This window comes from Chelonia mydas, chromosome 25 (assembly GCF_015237465.2).
Source record: "Chelonia mydas isolate rCheMyd1 chromosome 25, rCheMyd1.pri.v2, whole genome shotgun sequence".
NCBI lineage: Eukaryota > Metazoa > Chordata > Testudines > Cheloniidae > Chelonia > Chelonia mydas.
Window position 1 is genome coordinate 10,149,120 of NC_057858.1, and position 19,158 is coordinate 10,168,277.

At 57.0% G+C, this 19,158-nt stretch overlaps 1 protein-coding gene across 1 annotated transcript; it reads left to right on the plus strand.

Annotated features, from left to right (window-relative positions):
* The first annotated feature begins 6,930 nt into the window (after window positions 1-6,930).
* On the plus strand, window positions 6,931-11,385 carry LOC119564483 (insulin gene enhancer protein ISL-1-like). The gene is made up of 5 exons (XM_037886016.2): window positions 6,931-7,512; window positions 8,265-8,448; window positions 9,257-9,504; window positions 9,944-10,197; window positions 11,182-11,385. The coding sequence occupies exons 1-5, from the start codon at window positions 7,416-7,418 to the stop codon at window positions 11,383-11,385; spliced, it is 987 nt and encodes a 328-aa protein (XP_037741944.1). The 5' UTR covers window positions 6,931-7,415.
* Window positions 11,386-19,158: the final 7,773 nt, after the last annotated feature.

Genomic DNA, 19,158 nt, shown 5'->3' on the forward strand with positions numbered 1-19,158 from the left:
ACTACGGCCCAGGGGCTGCATCCAGCCCTCCAGATGTTTTAATCCAGCCCTCAAGCTCCCGCCGGGGAGTGGGGTCCAGGGCTTGCCCCGCTCCGGCACTCCAGCTGGGGAGTGGGATTGGGGGCTTGCCCCACTCCGCGCGGCTCCCAGAAGCAGTGGCATGTCCCCCCTCTGACTCCTACACACAGGGGCAGCCAAGGGGCTCCGCATGCTGCCCCCACAGTTCCCATTGGCCGGGAACTGCAGCCAATGGAAGCTGTAGGGGCAGCACCTGCGGACAGGGCAGCGCGCAGAGCTGCCTGGTCATGCCTCCACGTAGGAGTCAGAGGGGGGACATGGCGCTGCTTCCGGGAGCTGCGTGAGGTAAGTGCCACCTGGAGCCTGCACCCCTGACCCCTTCCTGCACCCCAACCCCTCGCCCCAGCCCTGATCCCCCTCCTGCCCTCCGAACTCCTCGATCCCAGCCTGGAGCACCCAACTGCATTCCCAACCCCTCATCCCCAACCCCACTCCAGAGCCCGCACCCCCAGCCAGAGCCCTCCCCCTCTGCACCCCAACCCCCTGCCCCAGCCTGGAGCCACCTCCCACACCCTGAACTCCTCATTTCTGGCCCCACCCCAGAGCCCGCACCCCCAGCCAGAGCCTCACCCACTCCCGCACCCCATCCCCCAATTTCATGAGCATTCATGGCCCAGCATACAATTTCCATACCCAGATGTGGCCCTCAGGCCAAAAAGTTTACCCACCCCTGCTCTAAATGCTTCAGCTCTGAAATAAATATATATTACATATATCACATAATTTTATATATTACAATATATAACAGTATTTATGTCAGATACCAAGGCCATAAGGGACCACCATAATAATAATCTAGTCTGACCTCCTGCATAACACAGGCCAGAGAACTTTCTCAAAATAATTCCTAGGGCAGAGCATTTAGACAAATAGCCACTTGTTATATTATTATTAAATGTACCGTCTATTGTTGTGTTTTACGTGTTTGTGCAGCCCCTAGCGCAATGGAGCCCCCCAGTAGCTAGTGACGATCTCTAGGGGTCACTGCAAGACAAGGCGGATGATTATGATGATCAAACAGTCCTTTGCTGACTGCAGCTTTCGCTGAAATCAATAGTGATTTTTCATGTCTAAAGACCACAGAATGCGGCCCATTATTTGTTAATCTTCAGAGTCGATGCTGTAATTACCCAGCCCCTGTCCTACGGCTGACATTTTCCTATCAGACTAATACGGATTAAAAGGGCTAAGATACACAAGATTAAAACCACAATTACAGTCTTAGAGGGAAAAAGAAAAGGAGGACTTGTGGCACCTTAGAGACTAACAAATTTATTTGAGCATAAGCTTTCGTGAGCTACAGCTCACTTCATCGGATGTGTTCAGTGGAAAATACAGTGGGGAGATTTATATACATAGAGAACATGAAACAATGGGTGTTACCATACACACTGTAACGAGAGTGATCACTTAAGGTGAGCTATTACCAGCAGGAGAGCGGGCGGGGGAACCTTTTGTCGTGATAATCAAGGTGGGCCGTTTCCAGCAGTTGACAAGAAGGTCTGAGGAACAGTGGGGGGTGGGGGTGGGGCATAAACAAGGGGAAATAGTTTTACTTTTGTAATGACCCATCCACTCCCAGTCTCTATTCAAGCCTAAGTTAATTGTATCCAGTTTGCAAATTAATTCCAATTCAGCAGTCTCTCCTTGGAGTCTGTTTTTGAAGGTTTTTTTTGTTGAAGAATTGCCACTTTTAGGTCTGTAATCGAGTGACCAGAGAGATTGAAGTGTTCTCCGACTGGTTTTTGAACGTTATAATTCTTGACATCTGATTTGTGTCCATTTATTCTTTTTGCGAATGCAGACTAACACGGCTGCTACTCTGAAACCAGTCTTAGAGGGTTTGTCAGTAACACATGATTATGTCAATTTCAGGCCGCTCAAGCTGTAACAGTTTCAGTGAGGGCATCTTTTGCCAGGGAACCACCAGAGGGGAAGCCTTGAAATGCTGCCCTAAAATCAGTCCCATTGCCTGGGAGGCTGCTTGCTACACTAACCATCAGGAGAACTTGAAGAGCAGGGGTGAGATCCTGGCCCCATTGAAGTTAATGGCAAAACTCCTACTGACTTCACTGGGACCCGGGTTTCACCCCAGGTGTCTAGAGTCTTCCCCAACTGTCTCCCCATCCCTGGGGGTGAGTGGATGCATCTCCTCCCTCTGGAGTCCCACAAAGATCCTTGCTCCAATCTACAGGATTGGTTACTGTCCCTCACCCCTTGACTCCTTCCCCCACCCTGTCTGCCCACTTTCCCTTCCATTGGTCCCGGATGCTGCTCCCACCACGTACCTGGCCTGGGTCCCCACATGGCATTCCTCCTCCATGGAACACACAGTGATGCGGACAGGCGGTTGCCGTGGGGAGGGGGATTGCACCTTCTGTTCCCCGGGGAACCCCCGGCTGAGGGAGGATCCCTCAGTGTGGCCCAGTGTCAGAGACTTGGGAGCCCTAGGTTCAAGTCCTGGTTCTGCCACCGTCCTCCTACAAAACCTTGGGTAAGTCACTTAGGCTCTCTGTGCCTCTGTTTTCCCTCCCACCCTTTGTCCATTTAGGTTGGGAGCTCTTACTCTGTCTGTGCAGCGCCCAGCACAACAGGGCCCCATTGTGCTAAGCATCGGTTGTGCCCACCTTAGGGAAAGGCCATCTCTGCCCCAACGAGCCTACAGGCCAAGTAACGCTGCTATAGGACAAACAGGCCGGAGCGGAAACCCAGGGGAACCCAGAGGTGTAGGATCAGCCCGTGGATAAGGAGCTGATGAGCCCAGTGGTCCAAGTACCTCAGCAGTTTGTACAGTTCCCTTGGATCGCTGCCCCTGGGATGGATCAGCTCACGGAGCTGTTCCTTCCCCGGGTGCTGAAATCCCTCCCCATGCATGAAGCCGGCGGTGTAAGCAACCCCTCCGGATGCTGCAAGGATCGCGTGCTGCTTCCCAGTGATACAGCAGCTGGTCTCTGTGCTCAGGCCTCCCCCTCCCCTTTGGCCTATGTCAGTAAATAGCCCCTGCCCCCATGGCGAGAGTCACCCCCACCAGAGACCGAGTCCGCAACAGGCTCGGACTCACTGCGGCCGTGTCTACACTCCCGGCGCTGCAGCTACGCTGCTGTGGCCGGGGCGCTGGGTGTCACCCCAGAAGGGTTTTTTCTGTCGCCGTTGTTAATCCACCTCCCCGAAAGGCGAACGGATGAGTCCTCCCACTGACCTAGCGCCATCTACAACGGGGCTCCCATCAGCTTACCGACAGCTCTTGGGGGGGGGGGGGAGGGTGAATTTCTCACACCCGGAGCAACACTGCTAGGTACACCTCTGTTTTAGGGTAGGCCAGGCCTGACGCTTTGTGGGGAGATGAGCTTGTGAGGGAGGATCGCTTTCCTCCCGGCCGGGCCAAGCAGGCAGGACTGGAGCCATGTCCTCAACAGTCAGGGTCCATCAAGGATGAAGGGGGAGGTCACACTGGTTCAAGCATCCTATGGACTCCTGCTCTCCCTGGCAGTCAGTGGAGGGGTGTCTTGCTGTTCTGTGTTTGGAGAGCCCCTCGCACACTTGGGTCTTGCTCCATGACGAGGGCTCTGCAATACACACAGCGATAGCCACAAACATCTGTCCATGCTCGAAATACACACAGGGCGCTCTATTTTCCGTAAATCCAACCTTACCCATCCATCAGACACCCCCACCCCCCGCATGCCGCGCTCAGCTGCCCGGCCTAGCAGCATGCGTTTTCATTGGTGGCCCACAAGACAGAGCCCTGGCCAGGCCCTCAGGAGACCTGGGTTCTGATCCTGGCTCTGTCACTGGTCTGTGAATCAAATAGCTTCTTTTCCATACAGCGAGCTGGATCTGGGGTGTGACGATGTGACGCAGCAGGGAGGGGGGAGTGTTGACCTGGGAATGTGCCCTGGGGGTGGGAGACCTGAGAGCCTGTCACCTGAGCCAGGAGGGGGAGGGGGAGGTAACACCTCTGCCCAGGAATGTGAAGACAGGCTGCAGGAGAGAGCCTGCTGGGGGGGTTTAGTTTCAGTTTGGGGCTGGGTGGAGGAACACAGGGAACCCCAGGGCTGGGGTCTAAGCTCCCTGCTCCTCCAGAAGGACTTGACTGAGGGGTCCTGGGTGTACCCACAAGCTCTGTTTTGGACTGTGTTCCTGTTGTCCAATAAACCTTCTGTTTTACTGGCTGGCTGAGAGTCTCAGTGAATCCCAGGAAGAGGGGTGCAGGGCCTGGACTCCCCCACACTCCGTGACATGGGGTCCCTGGAGATACTGGATCAAAGAACAAAGGACCAAACCCCAATTAGCTAATCAGTCGGTAGGTGAGTGATCTACCAGGCACAGGCTCTGGGTGAGAGTCACCAGGTCCAATTCGCCTCTCACCAGGGTTTAACTCCACTGACCCCCATTTCCAATGGGCAATTCAGAGCAGAATCAGCTTCCTCCCCATCACCAACCCAAATTCCCTTGAGGATATGGAGCCAAATGTTGGGGGTGCACAGAGTGTCAACCTGCACCAAGCTTGGACCCTGCTGGGCCTCTCCGCTCACGCTCCAGCTGGGGAGGGATGCAGCTGGCGTGTGCTCAGGTAGACAGGCTGTGGCCCATGGATCGAGGAGGCTGGTGGTAGCATTGCTTAGTAGGGACGTGCCTGGGGACTGGAGAGCACGCTTCACTTCCTCTCGCTGTTTATTAGTTTTCAATCCTCAACGTGAATGTGAAGAATCGGGATTTGAAGTGAATGTCAGCCAGGGAGTACCAGAGAAGGAGTACCTCAGTCTAGATCTGCAGTGCCCCTGCCCCTCTGCTATTCCAGCTCTGGGCTTGCATGCAACTCGGCCAACGCACCTCTAGCATGGCCAATCAATGCCCCTTGATACTGACACCTTGCTTTTCCAGCCCTGTGCCTTTCCTAGGAAGGCAGTCAAAGCTCACACTGAATCATGTCCGACGCAATCCAGCAGCCACCGGGGCTACGCTGAGCCTGGCAAGACCCCATGGCACTGGTGGCTAGAGATGGTTCTGAACTGAAGCCACGCATCCAAACAACCTAGCCCCTGGAAGCTCAGATCCATGTCACGCATCAACCCAAACCTCCATGCAGAAAAGGTCATCTTCACCCGGCGGATCCCCTTCCATCACGCCAGGAGACGCACCATTGCAGGACGACCTTAGCAAAGTCCTTCCTTGTCTTCCTCCCAAACTTTGCCAACCTCCCCCCCGCACCTCCTCCTCTCTGAATGACTCACTGGAGCCAAGGGCTAATAATGAAATTGATTTAATATTCAGAGGTTGATCTGTAACAAGCAACGGACATTCTCCCCGCCCTCCTCCATCTCCCCCCACCACCCAGCACAGACCAGGTAATTAAGAGCAGGCTGGGATTCGTGCCCGCTTGGGTGATGGATGCATATGCTAATGAGCAGAGAGAGGACACTAGCAATTTTCTCCTGTACTTTAAGTCTCTGTGTCCATCCCCCACCCCCCCAATCCACTTCTTGCTTTGCCTAATTCCAATAAAGGCAGGAGGGGCTGAGGCGTGGTTTTAATTTGCAAGGCAAAGAGAGCGCCCCATTATTTATTTATATTAATCACCATGACCGGCCTGACGGTGCCTTTAATCAAAGGGGAGAGACGCCCTTCAAGGCTCTAATTTGGACTCTTTCCATCACCCCAGGAGGTTGGAAAAAGCAAAAGCAGAGACAAAAGACCCACTTGTCACTTCCCCCACCTTTGCTTTGTCCTGGATCATCCATGGTAAATTCTAGGGGAAGGGCTGGGATCACCCCAGCTCTGTCCCCTGCCCCCCTAAAGTTCAGGGCATGATCTGGATTTTGTTCCATTGCAATCAGGTCACCCGCAGGGGCTTGATCAGCTAGCTACCAGCGACACCCCCGAATGGACCATGTCAGCCACCCACCCTCTCTTCTGCGCTGGGACCCAGGCTTCAGATTCTGTTGTCCAGTTCACGACTGCAGGATCGAGGGCAGGATTTAGGGAGCCCCTGTAAGCCGGCAGCCAGAGAGAGCCCCAGGGTCTGTCTCCATCCAGCAGCCTCTGTAAAGAATCCCCTTTATATTCACTACAGCTTTCTCCTGCCTTGTCTCTGCTGCAAGATAAGCCACATTACCAAGCAGGGGGATGATGGAGGGGAGAGAGACAGCTACAACAGGAAGACTGAATCAGAACAAAAAGCTGGCCTGCTTCAAAGCCAAGAGGCTCAGGCCCACGGACTAGCATGGGCCCGGCCAGACTTGCCGAACAGTTCAGTTCCCAGTTAGGCACCTCAGCGAAACAGATGGATTTCCAGGAGTGCTCAGAATTGCTGGCAGTGGGAGCTGCTGGGTATTGGTCACTGTTGAAATTCAGGCCATTTTACCTACCTCCCAGCCACACGGTAAAGGACCCATTGGGATGGATTTAGGCTGGTTTTATGTTGGATCTGGGTCCTGTCCGCTGCCATGGCTGTCACGTCAGGATTGTGCCAACCAGGCAGAGCTGCCAATGGCTACGTCTGGGCACGGATGCATCCCTTTCATTGTATTTTACGGTTCTCTCTCTATTTCTGCCCTAGGCCCATAAAATGGGGCTCCACATCTGTCTCCTCTGGGGGAGTTCCTGGTTCGGGGGGCGGGGGAGGCAGTTGTTCATACACCATGGCGATGGGTGCAGTGGGGAACCAACTCTGAACCAGGGGAGGCGAAGGGAGCTTGGACTGTGTGGTAGCTTACAGTCAAGGTTGTGGTCTTCCTCTGGAGCAGTGTCACTCGGTGGCTGGAGAGCGCCTCGGTGGCTGGGAATCGACGGCGCTGCATTGACATCAGCGGGGCCGCCTGGCACCAGCAGGAGAGCTGGCCCAAGGCTGGCAGCAAGAGGAGTCAAAGCGCTGGGCCGGGGGTTTCTAGAACAGAGCGCAAGGAGTGGGGCTGGCAGCGCGGCGGGGGGGAAGGGGAGTGACGTTTGTGCCGCGTGAAGGGTAATTTTCCTAAGAGGGAGGCAGCTCGTGGCGTCTCCTTAATGAAGGGGCGGGCGGCCTGTCAGGGAATTAACCTAACAGATGGGGGCTGAGTGGCTATAAAGGGGGGCTGGCCCCCCATGGACTCTCAGGGAGCGAGATTGTACAGAGACGGGAGAAGATCAGGGAATGAGACAGGAGAAAGAGCCAGGCTGAGCCAGAGAAAGTGAAGGGCAAAGCCAAAGAGAGGGAAGGAAGAGGCCCAAGGCAGGAGAAGCAGAGAGGGCCGAGGAAAAAGGAGAGAAGGTGGAAGAGAATAGGGAAGAGCCAAAGAAAGGAAGAGGGGATGGAGGCAGGAGAGGAAGAAGCCTAGAGGAGAGGGCAGGGAGCCAGCCTCATGGAAGGGGGGCCAGAGCGAGCCCACTTCTCTGGGAAGGAGGAGCGGAGGGCAGGACAGAGGGTCTGTGTGCCCGACTGTGGGGAAGGCTCCCAGGGTAAGTAACCCTGATAATGACCATGGGGAGGGATTGTGTGGCTGGGAATTGGCTCCGTATGGCACAGAGGTGGTTGCGTTCTGGCCTCCGGTCCCCCAGCCACAGGAAGGAAACACCCCGCTTTTAAGCAGCAGCAGGGAGAGCAGACAGGGGCTGGGTCTGATCCCACCCCTACCCCACAGCAAAGGGTCACAGGGCAGGTGCACCCCAGAGCCAGTTTCCCCCTGCTGTTGAGACTCAACCCTGCTAGGCGGGAGAGGGCAGCTCCACCTCCAAGACCCCCAGAGCATCACCAAGGGGCCAGGCAGCGCCAGGCATAGGTGACGGGGACGCCTGTCCACTAGGAATGGTGATGAGGCCCAGCAAACTCATGCCACGGCACCCCCAACTGGTCACGATTCCCAGTGACGGCCAAGCTGTGCTGGGATTTGGCCAGCAGCTTCTTCCCAAACCTGTTCAAAAAGAGCCGTGAATCCATCTTCTTCCAGAGGGAGACAGCTCGGGCGGCCGTTCGGGGGGCTCCTCTCGCTGCTTGGCCCGATCCCCCCGGTCCTGCCTTGTGGAGAGGCAGGAGGGTCTCGTGATTAAGGATAAAGAGAGGCGACCCAGATGCGGCCATGGAGGGCCCTCTCTCGCTCTGCGTCCGTGCAGCGCCTAGCGCAAGGCGGCCCTGCTCTCTGCTGGACCCGCCGGCGCCCCAATTCTGGTGGGGCGTGGCTGCTGAGTGCAGGCTCCGGTGCCGTTCTCTCTAGGTGCCAGGCCGGCGTGCGCTGGCTGCGGGGGGAAGATCAGAGGCCCCTTCCTGCTCCGTGTGGCGCCCGACACAGAGTGGCACGTGGGCTGCCTCCGCTGCAGCTGCTGCCGGCTCAGCCTGGCCCACAGCCCCACCTGCTTCCTGCGCGACGGCAGCGTTTACTGCCGAGCCGACTATCTCAGGTAAGGCCCCGCCTCGCGGGGGGGGGGGGGGGACTGACCCCGGGGCCTCCAGCTCCGGCCCAGGGACTCCGCCCTGCGGCCAGCTCCTTTTAACCTCTCCGTGGAGCAGCCACTAGGGGGCGACAAAGCCCCACGTCGACCCACCGACCAGGCGCATGCTGGGTAGCGGCTGGCTGAGCGGCCCCAGGGCCGCGTCTCCGCCCCAACCCCACTGGGGCCGGCCCCAGGGGCGAGAGAGGAGCTCAGCGCGCGTGGCGGCGGCTGCCGCCCATGGTGCCCCCTGTTGGTGGTTCCCACGCCGCGGCACTGAGCGATCATGGCCGGCGGGCGTCCGACATCGATTAGGCGGCTGAGAACCGGCCAACTCGTTGCACCTGGGCCTGCGCCTTCCCACGCTGGTTTGAAACAGGAAAAAAACAAAACAAAAACCCCCACTCACCTTGCATGGGTGCTGCAGGATGGTCAGAGGCTGGGTGACCACCGGCCTGGGGCTCCTCTCGAAGCCAGCCTGGGTGAGGCCCATGGGATGTGGGCAGGACCCAGAAAGGGCTGGTCTAAATCGCCCTGGCTCTAAGGCTATCAAGGGAACAAGGCCCATTTACACCGGCTAGGCAGCTGGATTTTTGCCCCTTGTCCAGCTGGAGTTGCTGTAATGGGATCCCTCCCCCCCATGCCCATCAGTGCCAGGCTTGGGTAAGAGGCTCCCCCAGCCATGCCAGGCTTGCTGTAGTGAGATCCCTCCTCCTATACATCCCATGCCCATCTGTCTGAGCATCCCCTTTTCTCTGCCCCCCGCCCTCCCCTACAGGCTCTTCTCCATGAGATGCGCCCGCTGCCAGGAGACCTTGCTGCCCTCTGACCTGGTGTTGCGGGCACGAGGGGCTGTATATCACCAGGCCTGCTTCCGCTGCTCCCGCTGCCAACGCCGGCTGCTGCCCGGCGAGCAGTTCGCTCTGTGGCAGGACGGGTTGTACTGCCCCATGCACCAGTGGCCTGGGCAGGAAGGGGTGGGGCCGGAGAGGCCAGTATCAGCATGGACCAAGTGGCACCGGTCAGGTAAGCTCTGGGCCAGGTCGCTTGCACAGAAGGGGGCTTCCCGTGGGGAGCACGAGAAGCAGCCTTGGTACAACCCCACGCTGAGCTACCCAGGCAGAGCCTGGCTGCTCCTGGGGAGCCCCGGGCCAAACCCCGTTCAGGGCAAGGCAGGGGGGTTGCCTCACCGGACATACCCCCACGGTGCAAGGGCCGTCTGCACACACTGCCGGGGGGGGGAACCATGCGACCAGGAGGGTATTTCACGCAGGAGCTGGCCAACAGCTTCCAATCTCTGCCATCCCGATTTGAACTAGCCCCCGAGAGGGGATCGGTTCCCTAGCCCACTCCCAGTCCCCTGACCCACGCCGAGTTCCAGTTCACCAACGCGCCCCACTGCCTGGTGTTTCGCCGGAGCCCATCCTGCTGGGGTCTAACGTCCTGCCTCTTTCCCTGCCCCCAGCGATGGGCTCGAGCGTCCCCGGGGCCCAGGGCGGCTCAGGGAAGCTGGCCCGCGTCCGCACCGTCCTGAACGAGCGGCAGCTCCAGGCCCTGAGCGCCTGCTATGCGGCCAACCCTCGCCCCGACGCCGGGCTGAAGGAGCAGCTGGTGCGGCTGACCGGCCTCAGCTCCCGCGTCATCCGGGTCTGGTTCCAGAACAAGCGCTGCAAGGACAAGAAGCGGAACCTCATGAGCCAGCGGCAGCTGCCACCCCTGGTAAGAGGGACGTGCAGTCCGTCCCGGGACGGTACAACCCAGGCCAGGGAGGCCCAGAGGCAGTAGAGACTGGAGAACAGAGAGACCCACAGGGTCTGCTGTGTCCAGGAGCCTTGATAGAAAATCCCCTTTGTAGACACCGCAGCCCCAATCGGGTCTCTTCTCTGCCACAGGGACGCTGCAGGAGAAGCTCGGCACCATCCCCATTAGGAACGCAGCAGCATCTGGTTCACCACTGAGTGTGAAACTGTCACTACTTACACTAGTGACATGAGCCCCGCAGGATGGCTTCTCCATTCAAGGTCCCTTTGCGGGGTCGCAGCCAGGCGTGGTGGGGTTTGGAGTGTAAATCCTGTAAGAGAAGGTGTAAATCGGGTGGGGATCCCAGGGAATCGGAGGTTTGCAAACCTCACAGGCTATTGTATGGGTTCCAGGTCATGGAACTTTTTACCTGGGATTTATGCCCAGGGAAGGGAGATTCAAAGGAAAACTCCTGCAATGTTTGAGCTGTTCTCTGTGTAGTAACCCTCCACCTTTATGTAGTGCTTTTTATCCCTAGAGCTCAGAGGCCTTCCCACAAGTGGGAGACCCCATTTTACAGGGGAAACTGAGGCACAGAGCAGGGTAGGAAACTTGCCTAAGGCCTAGTGGCAGAGCCAGAAATAGAACCCAGGAGTCCTGGCTTCCAGTCCAGTTCTCCCATCCACAGGCTATTCTGCCCCCCAAGTTGGCCCTGTCCTGCCCAGCCCAGCCCAGCCAGAACTGGTTCTGTACTAAAGCCCCATCCAAGCTTGAACCAATTTGCCCTCGGTGCAACGCCCCAGGGGCGTTCTGGAGGGGAGCTTGGTCTCACCCCCCGCCTCAGCCAGTGAGAGCCAAGCACTGAGGCGCTTGTGTGGAGACAAGTCAGCTGGGCTGAGCCCCGCCAACTCATTTCATAGATGGTCACGTCACCCAGCCTTCCTCTCTCTGGTCTCGCCCCAGAGCCTGCAGGGTGCCGTGGGGACCCGGATGGTGGCCGCCAGCCCGCAGCCCCAGGACGAGGCGTATGCGTGGAGCCCGGTGGAGGTTCAGAGGGGCAGGCCCTTGTGGCAGCTGGTGAGCTGCACTGAGGAGGCAGGTTTCTCCCAGCTGCTGCGGCTGATGGACCCCGAGCAGCGCAGCTGGGTGGGCTCCGTTCTCCGCTAGATTCCTGAGCCGAAGTCCAGCAGAGTCGATGGAAGGGGATCCACTCCAGGGACTTCCGTGAGCTTTGGGTCAGGCCCCATCTACACAGTGTGGCTTGAGGGGTAATTCACACACCCACCCCTGGCATTGGTCACAGTGAGTTATAGAGACACACACCCCCCTACCCCCGCCCGCTCCAGGCCCGGTTGGGTCCAACTCCACAGACCTCGTGGGATTGCACCTGCGTGCACCACACCTGAGCTTGCTCCTCGAGGATGCTGGCCTCCCTCCCTGGCCAATGCCTGCAGCCTCCCCATCCCCCGCTCTGCTTCCCCCCACCCCCTCTTTCCAGAGGGGAGGCCAGACCCCCCCAGCAGAGCCTACCAGAGGCAGGGAAACTTGGCTGCAGTCCAGGGAGATCCTGCCCATTTACACCAGCTGAGGATCTGGCCTGGGATGGCCCTGCAGGTGCCCACCTGCTCAGGTTCTTTGCAATCATTGGCTCCCTGGCCGGTACAGCACAGCCGCTCCCAGGGCTGGATCCCTTCTCTAGCATCTTTCCTTCTCTCCCCCATTGCCCAGCCTCTGCCTTGTTTATCTCAGAGGCATGATAGGGTCACATGACCCCTTTTCCTCACCTGGGCAGGTGTCACAGGTGGGGCTGATACCCATCTCTCCTTAAAGGGCCAGCTCCCTTGTCTCCCTGCCCCACCAGGGCCGTGAACCCTCCCTGTCTCTCTCTGGTTGTTGTATATGCCTCTCGAGAGGCGGGTGGGATGAAGGACCCTGTACGAAACCCAGCTGGACCGTCCTGTGCTCAAGTCTTTGGGAGACTTTGGGCAAATCACAGCCAAGTGGGGGATGCGGGTGTGGGGCAGTTTGCAGCATCAACATAGATATTTGGGGCTGAGGGGGTCGTGGTTGTCTGGGGGGTAGCAGGGATTTGGGGGGGGTGAGGTAAGGACGGGAAATGTCGAACCGCCTACCCCTCAAAGAAATCTTAAAGCCCGGCCTGATCACACGGCCTACACCAACACCCTGCTGCGTGGCCGGCCAGCCTGGTTAGCGGATGTGACGGGCATGCTCTGTCTCTGGCTAGGTGTGCACAGAACAGCTGACACGGGCGGCGCTAGGAACATGCCCCCTTGTTCTGCGTTTGGTAGCACCAATAAAATTTCTTGTGTCCTGCAAATGGATTCCCTCTGCGTCGCTCAGTACGCCATCCTTGGCATGTTAACGCACCCTCTCCCCCTGCTCCAAGGCCCTGTTAGTGACACGGACAGTAATAACCTCCTCCTCTAGCTTGTAATCCTCTGGCAATCCTCGCAACGCCAGGCTCAGGAGAAAGATGATCCTCCCAAGCCCGGGCTCCCTCTCGCCAGCGCAGGCTTGAAGAACGCTGGAGGCCAAGCGTAATCCCGCCAAGCATCCGCTAGGTGTCAACCCACTCAGTCGCATGGCAAACGTAGCCGCGCTGCGGATTTGGGGCCGGAGGCAATTTGCTTGGAAAGCTGGTTTGGGAGAGTTTAGTCATTCAGCCATGGAAGGGCAGCCCGGCTTGGAAGGGCTGCCAGGGAGGGTCCCACAGGGTTTGCAGCATAGACTCAGAATAGTCAGAGCTCAGACATCGCCGAGTGAGACAAGGGGCCAGGGAGGAGGAAAAAAGGCAGGCGCTCGGCTTTTCACCCCATCGGAAAAGCCTCTTTAGACGACCAGCTCTGTGGAGCAGGGACTGTCTTTGTGTTATGCGTACAGCGCCTTGCACAATGCTGTTCTATCCGGGTTTTTATACCGCACCCATCCCCGGACGATCGGAGCGCCTTCCAGTCACACATTAAGCAATGTGGCCCGCTTCTGTCACGTGTGGTTTGTTCTTTCTCTCGTCCCCTAGCACAATGAAGCCCTGATCCTTGACCGGGGCTGCGAGGCACTACAGAGATAATAATTAATTAGTAGGCGCCTCAGAGAGACGAATCTCGACGGGATTTGCGTGTCCCACTCCCTTAACCGCTTTTGGAAAGCCCAGCCCTATATTACTATTCCAGCCCCTCCCACCCGCCACCCTTGTTACTGTGGTGCAGCAGCTGGCCTCCTCCCCAGAGGTGGTGGTGCCCACGCAGACGGGGCGCTATGGAATAAGCCGTTTGATTCTAGACCCCAGTTGTTATCACATCACCGCATTGGGTTCAGCTTTCGGTGCCACTGAGCTCCCAGCTCAGGGACCGGGTACCCAGAATCAGTAACTCGCGTCGGCATCTGTCATGTAGCCAGCAACCTCTGTGCCTGCCAGGGCCCATCTTTACAAGCTCAGCTGCGAAAAGGAAGAATCTAACTTTGCCACTAGGGGGCAGCACAACTCCAACAAAAACCCGCCCCCTAAATAAGCTCTTTTGGAAAGGAAACTTTCTTTCATGCAAAAAGATGAGGCCGTTGGTCCACCAAAGCTGCAATGAGCCTGTAATCTCCCCCCTTGCTAGGAATGTTGGGGGGAAGGGGTATCCGCAGACCCTGCTTCCCGCGATGCAGTTTAATCTGGGCACTGGTCAATGTAGGAAGGAGTTAAAATGAAACGAGCTTGGGAGGGGGAAGTGTCATTAAGCCTGGTGCCTGTCACTGCAGGTCTCTTATGGGATGACAGAACGTTGCATCATTCTGTATAGATGGGATGCAGTAAGGGGAAGAGGATTCTGCCTGTCATCGATCTATCCATCCGTCCGTCCGTCCGTCCCCGCACCCCCACCGTGGTGTTAGCTAAGAGCTGAGAGACACGAGGAGAAATATACATGGAAAGAATTCAGTTCGAAGCAGCAGGCCCATAGCCTGCCAAGCCACGGGGGGGGTGTGTGTGTGTGTGTGTGTGTGTGTGTGTGTGTGTGTAGGGATGTGTGCGTCCAGCATCCGCGTGCCATGGCTATGTGCGGTGTGCGTTTGTAGAAGGTATGCCTGCCTGCTGTGCATGCGGTGAGAGCGAGGCATATGTGTAGCATGTACAAGTGTGTGCATGGGCCATGTGTGTAGCTAACATGGGCTGGAGACTTGGATGTGAAATCACGCTGTGGCAGTGCCCTGCATTTCCAGGCCGGATTGATCTGTTCTGTACCCCTGACCCGCCTTGCCCTGGAGCAGCCAGATCTTCCTTGAGCCAGGGCTGTCAGCTGGAACAGTGCTTCTGTCCTCTGCTGCTGCTTCCCCCACCAGCAGGAAGGATGGGGGCCCCAGAAACATCCCACCCAAGCACCTGCTCCTCCTTGTCCAGGCTCCCCTGCCTGGCCAGTCCTCAGGACCCCAGCTGAGGGGGCAGGGGAGCACCTCCGAGCTCAGGTGAAGGGGATCCAGACGCTCCAGATCCAGACGCTCCAGGCCCCCCAGGATTTCCTCTCCAGGAGCAGGCTGTGATTAGCAGGTTGCTGAAACTTTCCGGCTGCACCAGAGCAGCATGTTAAAGAGCCCGGGGCACTGGGAGGACGCAGGCTCAGCGTCAGCCCTGGAATAACAAGGAGGAGACGCAGAGATCACAGCGCCAGTGGGGCTAAAGGAAACCAATTCACATGCCTCCCCCGCGCAGGCATGACTGCGAAGTGCTAACCCCTTCTGGGCAGCCCGGCCCTCAGCCGTGATGGGGACTCAGCTGTCCAGGCTGTAAAATGGGGCTAATAAATCTGATCTATTTAGGTTATGAGCTCTTAGAGGCAGGAGCTCTCCCACAATCGAGGCCCTGATCTCAGCCAGGGCCTCTCGGTGCTACTGTAACACAAGGAAAAACTGGGGGGGGGGGGGGGGGGGGGCAGATTCTGGGAGCTCTGATGCAGTGCCTCAGCCCGCTAGCCAGCTGGCCTAGTGGTCAGGCAGTGGCCTTGCGGGTCTTTCCAGTCTGCCTGTCCGGAGGGGGCCTTGCCAGGCTGTATACAGCAGGCCTCAGTCTCTCCTTTGTGTTCCCTCTTTGGGGGTTCTGGCACGACAGAGGGGAGGGAGAGCAGGGGAAAGGGCCCCAGGCTTCCCACTCCACCGGTCCCGACCCAGGGCCTTTAAGGGGTGTTGCAGTGGCTGGACCACTCATTGGTCCACCCCAAATTACGCTCCCTGCTGGGTCACGGCCTACCGGGCTCTGGCTCCTCCGTTTGGGGTGTGGTCCCAGTCTCAGTATCTGCGTCGTCTGCCAGGACAACCTCCCGTTCTTCGGGGCCTCTGGGGGGGTTCTTGGCTCCAAAGAGAAGGGAAACCTGGATCCCTGCTCCCGGAGTGGCCTAAGCAAGGCGGCAGTCACTCTGCCGGTGGCTCCAGGCATCAGCCTGATGGCCCAGTGCAGCCCGTGCACCCTCTCACCGGCCTAGCAGTGCCCTTTTAAACTGCCCCTCTGCTTACACCATGCCCTGCAGCTGCTGAGGGGCAGGGCTTCCCTGGCCCAGTGCGGCTCCAGGCCTTGCCCTGGGTCCATACACCCCTTCACCCAGGGGGATGGGAAAACGGCAGTGAGGGTCACAGGCAGCAGGGATGGAAGGACGGAAATCAAAGGCCTAAGGCAACGCACACACCGTTCCCTGGCAGGAAAGAGGAGAACACCGCTCCGATTCCAAGCTGTTGAAAAATCCATTGCGGGTCCCAGGGGAGCCAGTCCTTGAGTCCAGACTATGGCCCAGCTTGGATAATATATCAAGTGAGATGGCAACGCAGCCCGGAGTGCATGGGGGAAGGGCTGTTAATGCATGTAACCCAGGGCTCCAACCCGGCTGCTTCACTGGGACGTGGCCAGATGGAGCTCAGCATGTGTGGGGGCGGGCACTCTCCCCCTAACCTGAAGGGGGTGCTGTGACCTCCTGATGGTGCAGCCCCAGGTGCTGCCAGAAACTGCTGGCCCGAGAGTGTTGCTCCCAGGGAGGCCACTGGGTGATGGGACAGAACAATGAGCAAGAGCCTGGTTTTGAGCTCGCTAAGGTCAGGATCGGTCCATTGACTTCAGTAGTTACCCCTGCTTGCACCAGCGGCAGCGAGAGAAGAATCAGGCCCTCAGGATCTGGCCCAAGAGCAATGACACCAGACATGTGGTCTGGCAGCCTGTGGGCTCTGGGAAGCCCCTTGCTGGGCAGGGCTGGGTTTAACTTTGGCCACACATCGAATCATAGATTAGCGTTGGAAGAGCCCTCAGGAGGTCATCTAGTCCAACCCCCTGCTCAAAGCAGGACCAACCCCAGCTAAATCATCCCACGTCTCTTCCCTGCCATGCTACAGAAGTACATAGCACTGAACTGAAACAGGGAGCCCGGGTCTGCCTGGCTGTGTGTGCGTACAAACAGATGTGCGGGAGTTTTTTCGACACCAGTATATGGGGGGGGGGGCCCTTGATTCTTGATCTACTGTAAAACATACAGCCGCACATGTGCATAGACAAGCACACACATTACACACATGCATACTGCAGGGACCAAATGCACATGCAGCGCTTACACAGATAGGCAGAGGTATGAGCCTTTGATTCATAGATTCATAGATTCATAGATATTAAGGTCAGAAGGGACCATTATGATCATCTAGTCTGACCCCCTGCACAACGCAGGCCACAGAATCTCACCCACCCACTCCTGCGATAAACCTCTCACCTATGGCTGAACTACTGAAGTCCTCAAATCATGGTTCAAAGACTTCAAGGAGCAGAGAATCCTCCAGCAAGTGACCCAGGCCCCATGCTACAGAGGAAGGCGAAAAACCTCCAGGGCCTCTTCCAATCTGCCCTGGAGGAAAATTCCTTCCCGACCCCAAATATGGCGATCAGCTGAACCCTGAGCATATGGGCAAGATTCACCAACCAGATACCCAGGAAAGAATTCTCTGTAGTAACTCAGATCCCACCCCATCTAATATCCCATCACAGGCCATTGGGCCTATTTACCATGAATATTTAATTACCAAAACCATGTTATCCCATCATACCATCTCCTTCATAAACTTATCGAGTTTAATCTTCAAGCCAGATAGATCTTTTGCCCCCACTGCTTCCCTTGGAAGGCTTTTCCAAAACTTCACTCCTCTGATGGTTAGAAACCTTCGTCTAATTTCAAGTCTAAACGTCCTGGTGGCCAGTTTATATCCATTTGTTCTTGTGCCACATTGGTACTGAGCTTAAATAATTCCTCTCCCTCTCCAGTATTTATCCCTCTGATATATTTATAGAGAGCAATCATATCTCCCCTCAACCTTCTTTTGGTTAGGCTAAACAAGCCAAGCTCCTTGAGTCTCCTTTCATAAGACAGGTTTTCCATTCCTCGGATCATCCTAGTAGCCCTTCTCTGTACCTGTTCCAGTTTGAATTCATCCTTCTTAAACATGGGACACCAGAACTGCAAACCGTATTCCAGATGAGGTCTCACCAGTGCCTTGTATAACAGTACTAAAACCTCCTTATCTCTATGGGAAATACCTCGCCTGATGCATCCCAAGATCGCATTAGCTTTTTTCACAGCCATATCACATTGACGGCTCATAGTCATCCTGTGATCAACCAATGCTCCAAGGTCCTTCTCTTTCTCCGTTACTTCTAATTGATGCGTCCCCAGCTTATACACACACACACACGCACGCACAGAAGCACACCCCCATGGAAGCAAACTGCAGAGAGAGCAGTGCAAGCAAGCATGCTCCACCCCCAGGGATACAAGGGGGGGATGTGAATTCTGGAGGGGTTGTCTTTGGGTGTCCAATATTTAGGTTTCTGGTTTTTTCATAGGCGTTTTCTGGTCGAGACATTTTATGGAGAAGTTGGGGGCGGGGCGGGGGGCAAGGGAGGAATCAAACAAGCTTGGGGCTTCTCAGGGTATTTTGGTTCCTGGCTGGAAGCAGAAAGGGCCCTGAAAAACGCCACGCTTTCTGGGTATGTTTGCAGATCCCTAAGGCAGACACGTGGTGCAAGCCGGCAAGCATGGCCATCCAACGGCAGGCCCTTCCCAGCACAACCTGCACCCATGTATGGACACACACCCCGACACACTGCAGCGTGTCTGTACCGGGTGCTCACTCCCATCCCATTGCTCCGGGCGTGCGGGTGCACATCTGTGTAGTGTGGCATCGGAGTATTTTTGTGTGGCTCTGTGAATTGTGTATTTGCAGGTGGCTCTGTGCGCGTGTATCTGCATACATGTCTGGGTGTGCGACTGCTGTGGTGGGTCGTGTGTGTTTGTGTGTGTGTGTGTGTGTGTGTGTGTGTGTGGAGTGCTGCAGGGGTGCATGTACACACAGGCCTGTGCGTAGTTCTGCGGGTGGGTGTGTGTGTGTTTGTGGCTCTCTCTGCGTGTCGCAGCGTGTACAATATGGATCTGGGTGTGCCTCAGTGTGTAGGCCTGGGCCTGTGTGGCTGTGTATTAGCGTGTGTCATGTGTTTGTCTGGATCGGTCCTTTGTGTGTTTAGGTGTGTCTTGGGGAGTCCATCTGTGTGCCGGTATCTGTATGTCTAGGCATGTGTCGGTGTGTCTGGCGTGTCATGGCGTGTACACTGTATGTCTACTCATGTCTCAGTGTGTACATCTGCGTCTGCATGTCTAGGCGTGTATCATGTGTCTTCGCATGTTGTGGCATGTACACTCTATGTACTGTGTGGCGTGTCTCGCTGTGTTCATCCATGTGTCTGTTCCTGTCCCACCTCCTCCCCAGCTCTTCAGGACCAGGTTCCTCCCTGCCCAGCGCCGAGGGCCTTGCTGGCAGCGATCCTAATGAATTCAGCGCTGTCCTTAGATCAAACAGCTGGATGAAAAGGTGTTTTTCAGCCCCCTCTTTATTCCGCCAGCCTCCCCCGCTCCCCCCGCCACC

What these genes read in the sequence shown, in the direction of transcription:
- LOC119564483 (XM_037886016.2), top strand. Translation starts at nt 7,416, where the DNA reads ATGGAAGGGGGGCCAGAGCGAGCCCACTTCTCTGGGAAGGAGGAGCGG. An exon ending in TGCCGAGCCGACTATCTCAG is followed by an intron (nt 8,449 to 9,256) that starts GTAAGGCCCCGC and finishes CCTCCCCTACAG; the next exon opens with GCTCTTCTCCATGAGATGCG. An exon ending in AGCGGCAGCTGCCACCCCTG is followed by an intron (nt 10,198 to 11,181) that starts GTAAGAGGGACG and finishes GTCTCGCCCCAG; the next exon opens with AGCCTGCAGGGTGCCGTGGG.